Source organism: Saccoglossus kowalevskii, chromosome 3 (assembly GCF_978046115.1).
Source record: "Saccoglossus kowalevskii chromosome 3, keSacKowa6.1, whole genome shotgun sequence".
Classification (NCBI taxonomy): domain Eukaryota; kingdom Metazoa; phylum Hemichordata; class Enteropneusta; family Harrimaniidae; genus Saccoglossus; species Saccoglossus kowalevskii.
In genome coordinates, this window is record NC_140643.1 from 46,032,934 (window position 1) to 46,053,916 (window position 20,983).

The 20,983-nt window shown below is 36.9% G+C and overlaps 1 protein-coding gene across 1 annotated transcript; it reads right to left on the bottom strand.

The window, feature by feature from the left end:
* Positions 1-263: 263 nt before the first annotated feature.
* Positions 264-14,942, bottom strand: LOC100376599 (mitochondrial inner membrane protease subunit 2-like). Its single transcript, XM_085497264.1, has 5 exons — positions 14,646-14,942; positions 12,468-12,577; positions 9,858-9,923; positions 3,475-3,577; positions 264-552 (listed from the first exon to the last, which is right to left on the bottom strand). Exons 1-5 carry the CDS (start codon positions 14,766-14,768, stop codon positions 412-414), a joined length of 543 nt encoding a protein of 180 aa, XP_085353390.1. The 5' UTR covers positions 14,769-14,942; the 3' UTR covers positions 264-411.
* Positions 14,943-20,983: the final 6,041 nt, after the last annotated feature.

Consider the following 20,983-nt stretch of genomic DNA (forward strand, 5'->3'; position numbering starts at 1 on the left):
TGGATAATTTGATGATACAGTAGATGTGATTGGATATTTGATGATACAGTAGATGTGATTGGATACTTTGATGATACAGTAGATGTGATTGGATACTTTGATGATACAATAGATGTGATTGGATACTTTGATGATACAGTAGATGTGATTGGATACTTTGATGATACAGTAGATGTGATTGGATACTTTGATGATACAGTAGATGTGATTGGATACTTTGATGATACAGTAGATGTGATTGGATACTTTGATGATACAGTAGATATTGTGAAATATTGGTTTTAATAGGAGCAATGTCAATCTTAATGACACAGAACTATTTGCACTTTAAGTTTCTGTTGAGAAGAAATGTGTTGGTGGGAGATTGGTAATGCCAGTTGGATAATCTAAGAAATCTATTCACACACTTGATTATTTGTTGTTTAGATCAGCAAAGTCATTATTATTGCGTAGAGGTTGCCTGCCATGAGGAAGAGCAGAGTCCAGCCTTTGCCATCGTTTCTTTGGCCACACAACATGAGAAGCCCTTGCATGAATTAAACTTACAGAAACCTGCAAAAATAAAAATAAATTAATGATATACAGTACATACCAGTAGCACATCAATTGAGTATGGAGCTACATTAGAATACAGTACATACCGGTAGCACATCAATTGAGTATGGAGCTACATTAGAATACAGTACATACCGGTAACACAACAATTGAGTATAGAGCTACATTAGAATACAGTACATACCAGTAGCACATCAATTGAGTATGGAGCTACATTAGAATACAGTACATACCGGTAGCACATCAATTGAGTATGGAGCTACATTAGAATACAGTACATACCGGTAGCACATCAATTGAGTATGGAGCTACATTAGAATACAGTACATACCGGTAGCACATCAATTGAGTATGGAGCTACATTAGAATACAGTACATACCGGTAACACATCAATTGAGTATGGAGCTACATTAGAATACAGTACATACCGGTAGCACATCAATTGAGTATGGAGCTACATTAGAATACAGTACATACCGGTAGCACATCAATTGAGTATGGAGCTACATTAGAATACAGTACATACCGGTAGCACATCAATTGAGTATGGAGCTACATTAGAATACAGTACATACCGGTAGCACATCAACTGAGTATGGAGCTACATTAGAATACAGTACATACCGGTAACACATCAATTGAGTATGGAGCTACATTAGAATACAGTACATACCGGTAGCACATCAATTGAGTATGGAGCTACATTAGAATACAGTACATACTGGTAACACATCAATTGAGTATGGAGCTACATTAGAATACAGTACATACCGGTAGCACATCAATTGAGTATGGAGCTACATTAGAATACAGTACATACCGGTAACACATCAATTGAGTATGGAGCTACATTAGAATACAGTACATACCGGTAGCACATCAATTGAGTATGGAGCTACATTAGAATACAGTACATACCGGTAGCACATCAATTGAGTATGGAGCTACATTAGAATACAGTACATACCGGTAACACATCAATTGAGTATGGAGCTACATTAGAATACAGTACATACCGGTAGCACAACAATTGAGTATGGAGCTACATTAGAATACAGTACATACCAGTAGCACATCAATTGAGTATGGAGCTACATTAGAATACAGTACATACTGGTAACACATCAATTGAGTATGGAGCTACATTAGAATACAGTACATACCGGTAGCACATCAATTGAGTATGGAGCTACATTAGAATACAGTACATACCGGTAGCACATCAATTGAGTATGGAGCTACATTAGAATACAGTACATACCGGTAGCACATCAATTGAGTATGGAGCTACATTAGAATACAGTACATACCGGTAGCACATCAATTGAGTTTGGAGCTACATTAGAATACAGTACATACCAGTAGCACATCAATTGAGTATGGAGCTACATTAGAATACAGTACATACCGGTAGCACATCAATTGAGTTTGGAGCTACATTAGAATACAGTACATACCAGTAGCACATCAATTGAGTATGGAGCTACATTTGAAGTAAACTTTTGTTTTGCACTAAAAGGTAGTTTGCTGCTATTAAAACTTATCACCAGATTTCTTTGACATTTACCATATGGATTTAGTTTATGCCATTATGTTATTCCTCACCGCACTATTTTTCACACAAAAAATGTGTTCAACACCAATGAAAATAAAAAAATTTGAGTGATTCACCATTGGTTTCCATGGTGAAAATTTTGTTTGGGTACAAATGGTAAAACAAATCATATGCAGTCATGAGATGAGTACTGGTGGTTGTCCCAAATTATAATGAATTTTCTGACATATAACCACAGTAATTATTTGTTGAAAAAATATGCTTTAAAATAAATTATTTCAGCCCCATTTTATCCCAAAAAATATTTTATACTGGATAAAACAACTATTAATATGTAACAATTTTGAAAATCCATCCAAGATCATATTTGGAGCACCATTGCAGATAGAGCAATTCAGTGGCAAATTTACATAGAGGAATCAATGTGCAGTCATCAGTGGTCTCTCTAAAAGCACACATTGGGCACCAAACATATCCAGAGTATCACAGATTGATTACAAGTCATTGAAAATGACACAGTCCCCGTTAAATTTTTGAAAGTTCTCTGTGCTTGTCATATTAAAGCAGAGGGGTCGTCGCGAGCGTGTCCTTGAAACTTGAGTTCCAAGTGGCGTATACAACAGATTGTTTATTTACATCAAAACACGCGTTCCATGTAGTAGTAATATGGCCAAAAATAAAAAGAGCCGTTATTCAGCCATCTTTGATCTGATTATGAAACACACTGATATGTATGATGTATGTGCCAAATACGAAGGAAAATGGTACATAAATTGTGGAAATATAGTAGTAAGGCCAAAAAGTCAGCTGGCTGTCAATCGGCCATCCTTGACCAGATTTTGAAACAAATTGCCATGGACATGCATCCTAACATGTAGAAAGTACACGTATGTGCCAAATTTGAATGAAAATTGACAGAGCACGTCCAAGATACGGCATAAAAAACAAAACAAGATGCCTGCCACTCGACCATCTTTGATCCTATTGCGAAATAAATCGTCATAGACATGTATCCTAACATGTATAATCTATGTACCAAGTTCGAACGAAAACTGACAAAGCATGTCCAAATACATTTTCAAAAAACAAGATGGCTGCCAGTCGGCCATTTTGAATCGAATCGCTAAACCACTGAATGTGCATATCTCCCAAATAAGGTACTAGGCACAGGCAAAGAATGAACGGAATCAGTCCAAGGGATTCTGAGATATGGAGACCGAATTATAAGTCCCCGTTTTCAGACTTTGTCCGAACGGGGACTAATAAGGACATCCTGATACCAGATCTACAATGACAATGAATGTCATTCAATGGAATTTTAAGAATTCATGGTAATTTTTAGAAGCAATAATCATTCACATACCGGCCCGAATGTGTTACTATCCATGCTGACCGCATGATGATCTCCTTCCACCCAGCAATGACCTTCTGGTATTTTCACGTATCGATTCTTATAATGCAGAGTCCTACAAAGGAAGTAGAAATAGAGAAAATTAAGTATTTTATTTGGCACATACATAATAAAGAAAAATCCAATAAAGACATTCACAAATAATAAAGAACAAAACAAACTAGGATAAGAATTGAAAAATACCATTATTATAAATAAATTAAACTAACTTTGCTTTCACAAATATCATTGTGTTCATAATATGTCATTCATAAAAGAAGCAAACTTGGACACCTATGAAGACTAGCCACAGGACTAGGTAACTTGGACACCTATGAAGACTAGCCACAGGATTAGGTAACTTGGACACCTATGAAGACTAGCCACAGAACTAAGTAACTTGGAAACCTAGGAAGACTAGCCACAGGACTAAGTAACTTGGACACCTAGGAAGACTAGCCACAGGACTAAGTAACTTGGACACCTAGGAAGACTAGCCACAGGACTAAGTTACTTGGACACCTAGGAAGACTAGCCAAGGACTAGATAACTTGGACACTATGAAGACTAGCCATAGAACTAAGTTACTTGGACACCTAGGAATACTAGCCATAGGACTAGGTAACTTGGAAACCTAGGAAGACTAGCCACAGGACTAAGTAACTTGGACACCTGGGAAGACTAGCCATAGCACTAGGTAACTTGGACACCTAGGAAGACTAGCCACAGAACTAAGTTACTTGGACACGTAGGAAGACTAGCCACAGGACTAGATAACTTTGACACCCATGAACACTAGCCACAGGACTAAGTAACTTGGACACCTAGGAAGACTAGCCACAAAACTAAGTTACTTGGACACGTAGGAAGACTAGCCACAGGACTAGATAACTTTGACACCTATGAAGACTAGCCACAGGACTAAGTAACTTGGACACCTAGGAAGACTAACCACAGAACTAAGTTACTTGGAAACCTAGGAAGACTAGCCACAGGACTAGGTAACTTGGACACCTAGGAAGACTAGCCACAGGACTAAGTAACTTGGACACCTAGGAAGACTAGCCACAGAACTAAGTAACTTGGACACCTAGGAAGACTAGCCACAGGACTAGATAACTTTGACACCTATGAACACTAGCCACACGACTAGATAACTTGGACACCTATGAACACAAGCCACAGGACTAAGTTACTTGGACACCTAGGAAGACTAGCCACAGGATTAGGTAACTTGGACACCTATGAAGACTAGCCACAGGACTAGATAACTTGGACACCTATGAAGACTAGCCACAGGACTAGGTAACTTGGACAGCTGGGAAGACTAGCCACAGGACTAGGCAACTTGGACATCTGGGAAGACTAGCCATAGCACTAGGTAACTTTAACACCTAGGAAGACTAGCCACAGGACTACCTATCTTGGACACCTAGGAAGACTAGCCACAGAACTAAGTTACTTGGACACCTAGGAAGACTAGCCACAGGACTAGATAACTTGGACACCTATGAACACTAGCCACAGGACTAAGTTACTTGGACACCTAGGAAGACTAGCCACAGGATTAGGTAACTTGGACACCTATGAAGACTAGCCACAGGACTAGATAACTTTGACACCTATGAACACTAGCCACACGACTAGATAACTTGGACACCTATGAACACAAGCCACAGGACTAAGTTACTTGGACACCTATGAACACAAGCCACAGGACTAAGTTACTTGGACACCTAGGAAGACTAGCCACAGGACTAAGTAACTCGGACACCTATGAAGACTAGCCACAGGATTAGGTAACTCGGACACTTAGGAAGACTAGCCACAGGATTAGGCAACTTGGACACTTAGGAAGACTAGCCACAGGACTAAGTAACTCGGACACCTAGGAAGACTAACCACACGACTAGATAACTTGGACACCTGGAAGACTAGCCACAGGACTAGGCAACTTGGGCACCTAGGAACACTAGCCATAGGACTAAGTAACTTGGACATCTAGGAAGACTAGCCACAGAACTAAGTTACTTGGACACCTAGGAAGTCTAGCCACAGGACTAGATAACTTGGACACCTATGAACACTAGCCACAGGACTAAGTTACTTGGACATCTAGGAAGACTAGCCACAGGATTAGGTAACTTGGACACCTATGAAGACTAGCCATAGGATTAGGTAACTTGGACACTTAGGAAGACTAGCCACAGGACTAAGTAACTTGGACACCTATGAAGACTAGCCACAGGATTAGGTAACTTGGACACTTAGGAAGACTAGCCACAGGATTAGGCAACTTGGACACTTAGGAAGACTAGCCAAAGGACTAAGTAACTTGGACACCTAGGAAGTCTAGCCACAGGACTAGATAACTTGGACACCTATGAACACTAGCCACAGGACTAAGTTACTTGGACACCTAGGAAGACTAGCCACAGGATTAGGTAACTTGGACAACTATGAAGACTAGCCACAGGACTAGATAACTTGGACACCTATGAAGACTAGCCACAGGACTAAGTAACTTGGACACCTATGAAGACTAGCCACAGGACTAAGTAACTTGGACACCTATGAAGACTAGCCACAGGATTAGGTAACTTGGACACTTAGGAAGACTAGCCACAGGATTAGGCAACTTGGACACTTAGGAAGACTAGCCAAAGGACTAAGTAACTTGGAAACCTAGGAAGACTAGCCACAGGACTAGGTAACTTGGGCACCTAGGAACACTAGCCATAGGACTAAGTAACTTGGACACCTAGTTAGACTAGCCACAGGACTAAGTTACTTGGACACTTAGGAAGACTAGCCACAGAACTAAGTTACTTGGACACCTATGAAGACTAGCCACAGGACTAAGTTACTGGGACACCGAGGAAGACTAGCCACAGGACTAAGTTACTGGGACACCTAGGAAGACTAGCCACAGGACTAAGTTACTGGGACACCTAGGAAGACTAGCCACATGACTGGATAACTTGGACACCTATGAACACTAGCCACAGGACTAAGTAACTTGGACACCTATGAAGACTAGCCACAGGACTAAGTAACTTGGATACCTATGAAGACTAGCCACAGGACTAGATAACTTGGACACCTATGAAGACTAGCCACAGGATTAGGTAACTTGGAAACCTAGGAAGACTAGCCACAGGACTAGGTAACTTGGACACCTAGGAAGACTAGCCACAGGACTAAGTAACTTGGACACCTAGGAAGACTAGCCACAGAACTAAGTTACTTGGACACCTAGGAAGACTAGCCACAGGACTAAGTTACTGGGACACCGAGGAAGACTAGCCACAGGACTAAGTTACTTGGACACCTGGGAAGACTAGCCACAGGATTAGGTAACTTGGACACCTAGGAAGACTAGCCACAGGACTAGGTAACTTGGACATCTGGGAAGACTAGCCAAAGCACTAGGTAACTTTAACACCTAGGAAGACTAGCCACAGGACTAAGTAACTTGGACACCTAGGAAGACTAGCCACAGAACTAAGTTACTTGGACACCTAGGAAGACTAGCCACAGTATTAGGCAACTTGGACACTTAGGAAGACTAGCCACAGGACTAAGTAACTCGGACACCTAGGAAGACTAGCCACAGGATTAGGTAACTTGGACACTTAGGAAGACTAGCCACAGGATTAGGCAACTTGGACACTTAGGAAGACTAGCTACAGGACTAAGTATCTCGGACACCTAGGAAGACTAGCCACAGGATTAGGTAACTTGGACACTTAGGAAGACTAGCCACAGGATTAGGCAACTTTGACACCTAGGACGACTAGCCACAGGACCAGGTAACTTTAACACCTAGGAAGACTAGCCACAGGACTAAGTAACTTGGACACCTATGAAGACTAGCCACAGGACTAGGTAACTTGGACACCTAGGAAGGCTAGCCACAGAACGAGATATGCAAACACAATGCTTTATTCTATTAGGCACTGTCGTGGATGCCATCGTAAGAACTCGGCAGCTGATGTCAAGCTTTATTGTACATTAACCAAACTGTAAATAAGTAAAATGATACAAGTCATGTAAAAATATATACATTAGTATCGTATAAAAAGAGCATTCATAACAAGTGACCTCATTGTCAAAATAGCTCTGCTGTCATTTCAGAGTGTCTTCCTCAGAACAAAGTTCATAGCGTTCTGTAGGATATTAGCTCATTGCCATTTTTATTGCTACTACACTGTTTTGCTACATCACAACAATGGCAACGATTGTTGCCAAGGATTATCACCTCTATGAAGTCATCTTTGATGACAGCAGAACTGAACCAAATCATTTTTCATGTATATTTAAATGATATTTGGGCATAATATGATTGGTTAAACAATATCATGTTCAGTCCTGTATTTGATAACATTTTTAATGAACTAAAAATTATTGACAGCAGGTTTAATTTTATACTTTTTTCAATCAATTTTCATTAAAATTTTATGAGGCAGTTTTTGGTATTACGGTAATGTGAGAATGTGGATAATACAATGATTTCTGATTGCAAACATTTTGCCTTCCACTCATTCCTCCTCCTCTAGACCACAAGTCATCTAAATCAATATATTTTCTGAAACTATGACCTCATAGTCTATATACGGCAATGTTACAACAAAGAAACTACAATGTAACAAGTCATTGTCAATGACACGTCCCCCTTCCGTTCATATTTGAGTGACATATACATTCAAAGCAGATCATGACCGAAATGCACCTGCATATGTACAACACATTGTGCAAAATCTGAACAAAATCCATCCATGCATGACTGAGATCCGGTTCTGGAATTGTGAAAATATGTGATTTTGATGCATTTTCGGCCTTAAAATGGCCATCATTCCGCTGTTGTTAAGCAGATCATGAAACAAATGCACATATCTATTTGTGACATGATGTACCATGTGTGTGTGAAGTTTGAACTTGATCAATCCAGACATGTCTCGGATACGGATCCAGAACTGAATTCTTTAAAACAAAATGGCCGCCAGTCGGCTATTTCGAACTTGATCCGAAAAAAAAATGACGTGCATCAAGGTCCTATTATGTTTAATGTATGTACCAAATTTGAATGAAATCCGTCCATGCATAACTGAGATCCGGGTCCGGAATGGTGAAAATGTGCGATTTCAATGCATTTTCGGCCTTAAAGCGGCCGCCATTTGGCTATCGTTAATGAGATCATGAAACAAATGCACATACATATTTGTGACATGATGTACCTTGTGTGTGTGAAGTTTGAACTCGATCAATCCAAGCATGTCTCGGATACGGATCCAGAACTGAATTCTTTAAAACAAAATGGCCGCCAGTCGGCCATTTCGAACCCGATCCAAAAAAAAGAATGACGTGCATCAAGGTCCTATTATGTTTAATGTATGTACCAAATTTGAACAAAATCCGTCCATGCATAACTGAGATCCGGGTCCGGAATGGTGAAAATGTGCGATTTTGATGCATTTTCGGCCTTAAAATGGCCGCTATTCGGCTATCGTTAATCGGATCATGAAAAAAATGCATGTGCATATGTCCCATATAATGTGTGATGTATGAGTGAAGTTTGAACTTAATCGGTCCATGCATGTTCGAGATACAGGTGATCACGGATGCACGGACGGACGGACACACACAGGGCAAAACATAAGTCCCCGTTTTCGGACTGCGTCCGAACGGGGACTAACAAGAAGGCAACTGATAAATACACGATAGAATTCCCTTTTTATAGGGTTGAGCAGGATTCACACCTATGGATTAAAATTGGAGGGAAACACAGTGATTGGTTTTCAATATTGCCACATCAGCTTAAAATCGACCTTGCAACTGATTCCTATTGCGTCCATGCTGCCTATTGATTATTATTAATTGGCTTGTATAAACCGAATCTGTGCTTCTTTACAATAGAGATACATGCATTACGGTATAGTTTCAGGCATGTAACAACTTTCAATTGTTGTAGCTCAGCTAATATAGCTTGGAATTGTATAAAGTAAAGACGAAAAGATACAGTAAAATATAGTCTAATAATGTCACTTAATTACGAATATGAAAGAATAAAATTGAATAAACAACAAGTAATATTAATGAATGAGGAAACACACATGTGGATGAGCATCCACGATAATATAAATCCATCAATTTTGTCTTCATAGCCTTTGAATAGCGTAATAATGGTCTGAAGTTATTATTTTCACTAATCCAATGTCTAGTTAAGCCATGGAATCCATTTGACTGATATCAGTACATGTGTTTAAGTACTACTATATATGATTCACAGTTATTGAATATCATAAGTAATTTATAACGACACCCCGAATCCCCCACTCCCCTCACCAGAAACCTACTTTACTGTATCTCCTTCCAATGCTATTATCCTTTTCACAAGTCTTGAACCAGGATCCCTAGGTGAACTGAAATATAAACAAGGATCCCTAGGTGAACTGAAATATAAACAAGGATCCCTAGGTGAACTGAAATATAAACAAGGATCCCTAGGTGAACTGAAATATAAACAATCACTTTATTTTTACACATTGAACACAAAATATATCCATAATAAAAACATTTTTCCCACATTTCCTAATATTATAATATTAGAACAACATCACCTGTAAAAGTAGACAATATCTAACTTTTATATTTTGGACAAACAATAGAGTTTGAGAACAATAAAATCAACAAGTATGGCTTGTGGAGTTGATATGACCCTTAAATTAACAGTGTGGCTTGTGGAGTTGATATGACCCTTAAATTAACAGTATGGCTTGTGGAGTTGATATGACCCTTAAATTACCAGTGTGGCTTGTGGAGTTGATATGACCCTTAAATTAACAGTGTGGCTTGTGGAGTTGATATGACCCTTAAATTAACAGTGTGGCTTGTGGAGTTGATATGACCCTTAAATTAACAGTATGGCTTGTGGAGGTGATATGACCCTTAAATTAACAGTGTGGCTTGTGGAGTTGATATGACCCTTAAATTAACAGTATGGCTTGTGGAGTTGATATGACCCTTAAATTAACAGTGTGGCTTGTGGAGTTGATATGACCCTTAAATTAACAGTGTGGCTTGTGGAGTTGATATGACCCTTAAATTAACAGTGTGGCTTGTGGAGTTGATATGACCCTTAAATTAACAGTATGGCTTGTGGAGTTGATATGACCCTTAAATTAACAGTGTGGCTTGTGGAGTTGATATGACCCTTAAATTAACAGTGTGGCTTGTGGAGTTGATATGACCCTTAAATTAACAGTATGGCTTGTGGAGTTGATATGACCCTTAAATTAACAGTATGGCTTGTGGAGTTGATATGACCCTTAAATTAACAGTATGGCTTGTGGAGTTGATATGACCCTTAAATTAACAGTATGGCTTGTGGAGTTGATATGACCCTTAAATTAACAGTGTGGCTTGTGGAGTTGATATGACCCTTAAATTAACAGTATGGCTTGTGGAGTTGATATGACCCTTAAATTAACAGTATGGCTTGTGGAGTTGATATGACCCTTAAATTAACAGTGTGGCTTGTGGAGTTGATATGACCCTTAAATTAACAGTATGGCTTGTGGAGTTGATATGACCCTTAAATTAACAGTGTGGCTTGTGGAGTTGATATGACCCTAAAATTAACAGTGTGGCTTGTGGAGTTGATATGACCCTTAAATTAACAGTATGGCTTGTGGAGTTGATATGACCCTTAAATTAACAGTGTGGCTTGTGGAGTTGATATGACCCTTAAATTAACAGTGTGGCTTGTGGAGTTGATATGACCCTTAAATTAACAGTATGGCTTGTGGAGTTGATATGACCCTTAAATTAACAGTGTGGCTTGTGGAGTTGATATGACCCTTAAATTACCAGTGTGGCTTGTGGAGTTGATATGACCCTTAAATTAACAGTGTGGCTTGTGGAGTCGATATGACCCTTAAATTAACAGTATGGCTTGTGGAGTTGATATGACCCTTAAATTAACAGTATGGCTTGTGGAGTTGATATGACCCTTAAATTAACAGTGTGGCTTGTGGAGTTGATATGACCCTTAAATTAACAGTATGGCTTGTGGAGTTGATATGACCCTTAAATTAACAGTATGGCTTGTGAAGTTGATATGACCCTTAAATTAACAGTGTGGCTTGTGGAGTTGATATGACCCTTAAATTAACAGTATGGCTTGTGGAGTTGATATGACCCTTAAATTAACAGTATGGCTTGTGGAGTTGATATGACCCTTAAATTAACAGTGTGGCTTGTGGAGTTGATATGACCCTTAAATTAACAGTATGGCTTGTGGAGTTGATATGACCCTTAAATTAACAGTGTGGCTTGTGGAGTTGATATGACCCTTAAATTAACAGTATGGCTTGTGGAGTTGATATGACCCTTAAATTAACAGTGTGGCTTGTGGAGTTGATATGACCCTTAAATTAACAGTGTGGCTTGTGGAGTTGATATGACCCTTAAATTAACAGTATGGCTTGTGGAGTTGATATGACCCTTAAATTAACAGTATGGCTTGTGGAGTTGATATGACCCTTAAATTAACAGTGTGGCTTGTGGAGTTGATATGACCCTTAAATTAACAGTATGGCTTGTGGAGTTGATATGACCCTTAAATTAACAGTGTGGCTTGTGGAGTTGATATGACCCTAAAATTAACAGTATGGCTAGTGGAGTTGATATGACCCTTAAATTAACAGTGTGGCTTGTGGAGTTGATATGACCCTTAAATTAACAGTGTGGCTTGTGGAGTTTATATGACCCTTAAATTAACAGTATGGCTTGTGGAGTTTATATGACCCTTAAATTAACAGTGTGGCTTGTGGAGTCGATATGACCCTTAAATTAACAGTGTGGCTTGTGGAGTTGATATTACCCTCAAATTAGCCCAAATTGTTATGCAAATTATATGATATTGGTATGCAAAAATATCTTTCTAATAAAATAAAATTACTTACTCTAGAGATACAATGTCTCCTCTTCGTAATTCTGAATTTCTGAGAGACCATCGACTTAAATATATGATGTCTTGAGTTAAAGACTTGTCAGACTTAGGATTAAGGACAGGCTAGAATGAGATAAAATTATCAAGTTGATAACATACTGGTAGTAGCCACTCAATATGATAGATACTCAAATTTTAAAAGACCAAAAAATTTTCTAATATCTATTATAATCTGAGACAAATATTTATAGCTTACAAGTACATTTAAAAGGTGACCATATTATCACTTTTAGAACTTGTTTATTATTGGATTCTACAATGGTAAAGACAACTACATGTATTTTGAAGGTGAAAAACAGAATTTTAGAAACAGTTTAAAATTAATTAAATAATCTGATTTGAGCACACTATTTGATTCACATTCTATAAAAACATACACTACGTTATTCAATGCCACTTAGTTATAGTTAGTTATAGTTAGTTATAGTTAGTTATGCACTAAACATTAATAAAATGTCATCTATTTTCCATAAAAACTATTATGCCATGTACGATACTCTTACATGTGATATTTTTGACATCCCAGCTTTAACATTCAATGGGTATGGATGATCTGATTGATCTGAAATCTTCAAAGATGCAAAAAGTTTGCCCATTTGATGACTTTCTAGTATGCAAATGAGACACGGAACTTGCTGAGACAGATATTTAAGTCAAACCTGTGTTAGTGACCACATTTATATAAAGACCACCTGCCCATGGTGACCACCTGCCCATAGTGACCACCTGCTCATGGTGACCACCTGCTCATGGTGACCACCTGCTCATGGTGACCACCAGCGCATGGTGACCACCTGCCCATGGTGACCACCTGCCCATGGTGACCACCTTTGAGCAGTATACCAATGCAATTTGCATTAAAAAGTGTATATAAAGGTCAAGTGTAATGAGTGACTGTTGGCACTGGTTTCAACAATTCCTGATTGCTAAATTACCATCAAACACAATGAAATTCTATTTGCGTATGCATAATCTACACAGCAATGGTAGGACAAAACTATAAAAAGTCAAAAGAACACCGGCAGACATGCAACCCAGAAAAAGTCAGCGGCATATTGAAAGATAGCGGAATTGTGATTGTGGTTGGGTACAAACGATGGCAGCTAGAAGAACTATTTAAGACAGCTGAGAAACATGGATTTCCGGTTGAAAAAGATGATTTTTCAGAGAAAATGTAGAGAAATAGAGATGTTACATGTGTGTTTCACAGAGTAAATATGACAGTGACATAGTTCTTTAACTTCCAAAATATCCGCAAAAAATATGAAAATATTACGCTGCACTATAGCCAAAGATAATTTGCATGTAGTGTGCAAATTATCAGACACTTGTACAAGATAGTTGGAAGATGATGGCAGTTTTATTTTAGGGAAATTTTTATGTTGCGAGTTTAAAACATATAAAATCTGTTCTACCTTCTAGTTTGTTGACCCCAGGTCAAGCAATTCGGGAATCAGGAATTAAACTTATATACATAATGACCAAATTGATGGAAGAAGATTTAATAGATAGTCTCCACATTGATATTTTCAATTTAATTGACAATGCTGGTTTGATTCAACTGCTATTAAAGTTATAAATATTTTATAAATAAATTTTATAAATATTTATAATATGAAGAATACCTTTTTTGCACCAAGCATATAACACGTACGTTACAGTGAAAGACACAAAGCTAAGACTGAATACTGTATACATGTAAACATATTTATAACTAAAATTAGCTTTCATTAAAATATTCAACAGTGATCAGCTCAAGAGCTAAACACTGTCTATATACACCCATAACGGGCAGGCATGTCTGCAAATTACATAACAACAGCGATCAACCATATTCAAAATGAGGAGCTAACTGATTGGATAAAATGTTGAAATATTAGTTAAATATTAGCAAGAACTTATGATGTTGATGTCACAATACTATTTCCGGATTGGTCAATCTGAATTCTAACCTCCATTTTGATTTCTAAAAATGTATACATGTATTTAAAAAAACGTTTATAACGACCACAGCTTTATGCTCCATACTGTAGTTGTGTTGATGTGTTGGCAGGGGGAAACTAGGTCAGTAGATGAAGAGTCAGAGTTCAGCCAAAGAAGATTTTTATAAACATGATGGTAATGTACTAACCTGCATAGAGTCTCCGCTTACAGTTGATATATACCCAACATAGTCAAAAAAAGCTACGCTAACAGGCATAACAAAAGCAAACCCGCTAACAAAGGCTTTAGTATACTGTTTAAGTTGCTGCATAGCTGTGCTTTTTAACGCACACAGTTCAATATGTACTATAGCGGTGCACGTCAGCAAATTAAGACACTAAATATCGCAGACATTTTCAATTTGAATACTACTATAACCGGAGTCATTGAAGAAAGAGTTGTAACTGTAGGTGTAGGTGTAGGTGCGTGCGAGCAAATTAGTGATGAAAGCGTGCGTGCAAACAAAACCGCCAGCAAACTTTGACCCCCAATATGACCTGACATCGAAATGAAACCGGACCCTCTAAGCCAGCAAATATTATTTGTCAACAAGACGACACATGTTTTTGTTTATCTGGAATAACATTAAATGTATTTATTTGCTCACTATCCCCCGGGAAGATGAAGAAAAAGTCACACATAACAAAACAACAACAAAATGACAAAGCGATAAACTCATTCAAAACATAGTTGCTGTCTGGTATTAACTATGGAGAGTGAGATATTTTTGGTTCGAAAAGGCTGAATTTACGAAAACATTGAGTTACAAAATGACCACGCCTAGTTTTTGCGAAACCACACCCAAATTGTAACTCGATGTTTAAGTTCTGTTAATCATAAAATGAACATTCAGTTACAATTTGAGCGTGGTTTTGCAAAAGTGGGCGTGGTTTTGCAAAAGTGGGCGTGGTTTAGCAAAAGTAACTCGATGTTTCCCTAACTCGATGTTCGTAACTGGATGACCGTAACTCGAACAATTCAGCCTCTCTTTCAATTCTATTGTTGCCTAATAAATCTTTGTTGTCCGTGACTGCTGTTGATAGGTATTTATTAACGAGAGTTTTCAAAATAAACAAATTGTTTTTAGTACGAAAATTTTGTTTGAAACCAAAATGAAATTTGGATAGAATGCTGGTTTTCTCAATAAATCCTGCAAGTCTAGAGTTCAGAATGCTGGTAAACATTTTACCTAGACAGCTGGGGACTGCAATTTCTCTCTAATTATCCTGGTTAGATTTTGAGCCTGATTGGTATATTTGAACAATAACACTTGTGAATAGATTTTGTTGAAGTCGTGTAATGATTCATTATGTTATACCTTATATATAAACATTTAATCACAAAGCTAATCCTCACCAATCGATTCTTTTTCAATGTATTAAGCTCCAGGGTTCAATCAAAGTGAATTCTGTGACATAAAATATGCAATGCTTAGGGAAGGAGCACTGAAAGAGAGGATGTCATTCATAGTCAGGTCGGTACAGTTAATTTAAATTTATTTGCAAGAGTAATCAGAATATGTCGTGTAGCGTCCTTGGTTGCATCATGGTTCGTCGCCGAGGGCGTAGAAACCATGCTTGTAAGAATGACAAACTCTATTGGGTAAAGGGAGTATTCTGTGATATATCATGTAATATTGATTATTTTGGCAACAAATATATGGCCATGATTGGCCATCCATAGGCAACCCTTAGTGCACATCATTTGTAGACGATCAACTTCATGTTCGTATAACAGTCTGAGATAAAAGCTGAATATTTGCAATAATTTATTTAGGAGACACATCTACAGAAGGATTAAATGGAAGCGTTTTGATATTTATTTTACTGATGACGCTCAAAGGGGCAGAGAGTGCGTTATGCGATATTTGACCTTAATTATTCCCATTCATTATGCGATGGCCGCGATTGGTCACGGATTTACTTAATTTAAAAAAAATCATATTTATGTTGTAATCATTTCTGAAATCCCAATCTTTAGTCACGGTCGAGCGACGAATACACATCTAGCCATACACATTCCTGCATCCTATTATAGACACCTGACTTTAATATCTGATTTGCATATCATTATGTATGATTCGAATTTTGCAGGCACTCTCTTCATGTTGTAATTACTCTTTTAGTAAATGTATTGATTTTCATTCAGTAGGTTTTAATGGTAGTTTTAAAGTTGGATATAAAGGCAATGCTCATGAAAATTGTCCAGTATATATTTATAGTTATGCGTATTGTTTCGCAGTTAAAGGGCGGTGGTCGTCGCGCAGTGCTTGTTCGTATTTCAGGTAACGAACAATGTATTTTAGTACACGCGTTGTATACGTCGCTTCAAGTCCCATATCGAACAGGACGCGGCACGACGACTTCCGCCCTTTAATATATTAGTAGTAATAATAATAATAATAAAAATAATAATAATAATAATAAAAATAATAATAATAATAATAATAATAATAATAATAATAATAATAATAATAATAATAATAATAATAATAATAATAATATAATAATAATAATAATAAATGGAGTACTAGTATAACATAAAACAACATGTTCACAGGGTTCATTTGAAACACAAATATTACTATAACATGTTAAATACAATGCGGTCGATAATGTCTAATATCTTCTCGTGAGTATAGATTGGTAATTATATCGAACAATATAAGTTGTTTTTGTGAACTTGGAGGAGCATTATTATACTTTATATTATTAGATATAGGTCACGGAACCTACAATGGTGTCGGTACTTAGAACTCTGACGAAATACAAACTGGAAAACTAACCGCGGGAAACGCTATTGACAGTAGGCTGGTTAATAAATTACGACTGCTTGTCGTGGTAGTGTCGATTGTGACGTCAAAGTGAATCACATTTCGGAGTACTGAGCTCGACAAAGGAACGTTACGTATCATGCTGTCATGGTAATAGACACTTTATTTATTTATTTATTTATTTATTTATTTATTTATTTATTTATTTATTTATTTATTTATTTATTTATTTATTTATTTATTTATTTATTTATTTGTTTGTTTGTTTGTTTGTTTGTTTGTTTGTTTATTTATTTATTTATTTATTTATTTATTTATTTATTTATTTATTTATTTTTTTATTTATTTACTTATTTATTTAATGTAATATTGAAAACATGTATAACAATTGCAAACTATAGTGATACGTCGTAGTTTTTGCTATCGTAAATGGCAGTTCCAATTCGTCTTCGTCTGCACCTGAATCCGCAGTGAACCTAGATCTAACGTCCAACAACAAGTCAACCCACAGAAACACGTTGCGTCAGACTTTAAATTGTTTCTGGTTGAAGAATTATATTTTTATTTTGTCATTTCCTCTGTCAACGTCAATCAAATATATCAGCGGGTACTTGTAATTTTGGGTTTCACAGATTTAATTTCAAAATAATAAATGAGGAGAAATTCTAATTTTTTACTGAAAAATGATTACCCACTAGAATGTAGCACTCGAAATATTCAGATTTAGGGTCGTGTGTCATGTGTTCATTTTAAGATAGGTAAATTAGAAGGCAGATAGTATATGATCACATCGCCATGGATGGACAATTTATCATGGTTATAAAACAAATATTACCCAGTTAGCCGAAAAAATAGGCACTTATATTTTTATATGTGTTTAAATATGGCTCCAAAATAACAAAATCGTGAATTCCGTTTTTTCAATTCACAGTGTATTACAGAATTGCTTACAGAAAACGTAAATTCCGATAATACCATAATTCACAGTGTATTACAGACTTGCTTACAGACAACGTAAATTCCGTTAATACCATAATTCACAGTGTATTTCAGACTTGCTTACAGACAACGTAAATTCTGTTAATACCATAATTCACAGTGTATTTCAGACTTGCTTACAGAAAACGTAAAATTCCGTTATTACCATAATTCACAGTGTATTACAGACTTGCTTACAGAAAACGTAAAATTCCGTTATTACCATAATTCACAGTGTATTACAGACTTGCTTACAGAAAACGTAAAATTCCGTTATTACCATAATTCACAGTGTATTTCAGACTTGCTTACAGAAAACGTAAAATTCCGTTATTACCATAATTCACAGTGTATTACAGACTTGCTTACAGAAAACGTAAAATTCCGTTATTACCATAATTCACAGTGTATTTCAGACTTGCTTACAGAAAACGTAAATTCCGTTATTAGCACAATTCACATTGTATTACAGACTTGCTTACAGAAAACGTAAATTCCGTTATTACCACAATTCACAGTGTATTTCAGACTTGCTTACTGAAAACGTAAACTGTGGCTTTGTCTTAAATATCATATCCATCCATTGAAAGATTTTGACATGAATGATGTTACAAATATGTGTGTGGAGGCAGTGGAGGGAGTGTAAAATAGAATGGTCATTACTATTATTCGAAGTATATGGAATAATAAATATCTATCATTCACTACATGACTCATTATTGTTCTGTTGATGAAAGAAAATAGTTTACGACAATGAAATATCCACAGATCTACTTGTGTATGGCGCGGGGTGAATGGTGGCCTGCAATGACTTCACAAGTTAGCTCTCGACCAAAACACCTCCCCCTAATTCAAAATAGAAAAGGTGCCATCGCCGAGTTCTAGCAAGAGTTCGCCTAAAATTCAGTGAATAGTAATTGAGTTAAAATATTAGTTGAATTCACCGAACTCCAGCGCGTTCACCGCCTGCGTGCTCACACCTCCGAATTAGAATGATGAGGTGAGAATGTTATGGAGTTAAGACGGTCATACTGAACTCGTGCGTGTAAATCTAATTCCAAAAGTTCATCAACGGAGTGAATAATTCAGCTTTTATTACAAGTCTCACAACAACGTTAACGATTATTTTTTAATAAATTACGAATGCATGGGCGCTTATTTTGACGGCTGTAATGCAATGAGTTTCCATGATGTCACGTGTGGAGATGATAGATTATAGTCGTAAACGTGCACATCTGTTCCATGTTTCTTCTTGACGTTATTAACAATAACGTGTGATATTAAAGTGATATTGAAATAACCGAAACCGCGTATGTCATTATGGGGACTACACCTAGAGGTATATAAGAAATAACATATTTGAGCACTGTACTAAAGAATATAACCATGAATCTATTATAAATCTTAAAATGGAAATCAGCCAAAATATTAATGTAAAATACGTGCATGTCCATATCAACAATGACGTCATGGTGCAGGCATATGACGTAGATGTAAACTGGGGATTGCGTTGATTTCGATGTCAAGTAGCTTCGTTTCAAATCCACCGGAACTTGTAGTCAGATTAGAAGATAAGAAGAGTACTAGTAACCAGCTTGAAGCAAAATGTGTAAAACTTTAAATTTCGAACACGGAGCTACAATTTGTGTTAATATGAACCAATTCTCCACCCAGCAAAAATATTGTAAAGGTTATCAGACAAGAATATAAGACAACGAATTGAATTGCATTGGGATTTGATCAAATGTCAAATTAAATGATAATCCCCCACGTTACCTCAAATAATGATTACACAAATAAAAATTAAGAGACTATTTAAAGATTACAGACGTTATAGATTTATTATTTATATTGGGATAAGCGATAAGTCGGATTGTGGGTGGATATGGTTTCCGTCTGAGTAAAACCATAGAAGTCACCAAGTATCAATGACGAATTACGTGCCGTGGACATAAAACAAGGATGGCAGTAAAAAATAACTATTAATTGTGACCATTTTCCTGTGAACAGAATCGTAGACTGCTCGCACACCATTCCAGTGAGACACGTCCTCTAGTGGTGGAGCGCTTCTGTGACGTAAACGATTTTCCATCTTTTCGAAATTTTTTTGATCTGTTGCCGTCCATCAATAAAAAAATAATGTTTTTGAGTGACTCGTTATTGACGTCATTCTAGCGCTTTAATCGGCAGAGGGCATGATTTTTAGAAACATTGTTTTGTTTCAGTTCCGGGAAATGTAATTGTTTCCTCAAAATTCTTCAATAAAACTATGCACCAAAAAGCGGTCATTTTGCAAACAACGCGGGTTAAAACGTTGGAAAGGAGAGATTCTGTTGTTATACAACTGACATCGTGGAATGAACTGGTGTCAGTATCTTAAATATCGCAGGACATATCAACAAATGTCACTATTATCTCTCGGACTGTTGTGTGAATTCCTAACCAAACAGTAACAATATGATAAAAGGGAAATAATATTAAGGTCGTTCGCGGTATTAAAATGAATATTCAAATTTCCATGACTTTTAACCCATACTTTTATTTTATATTATAATGTTGTTCACAAAAACATGTGGTCACGGGACTACTATATGGCATATATCAAACAATATATGGTGATAAAGTTTTCACCCGCGAACTTAATTTACACAAGTATATACTGTTTTATTCATACACACATACATGACACTATTTTATGGTTTGGTGAGTTGTTTTTTTTAAGTTTTTTTATGTTC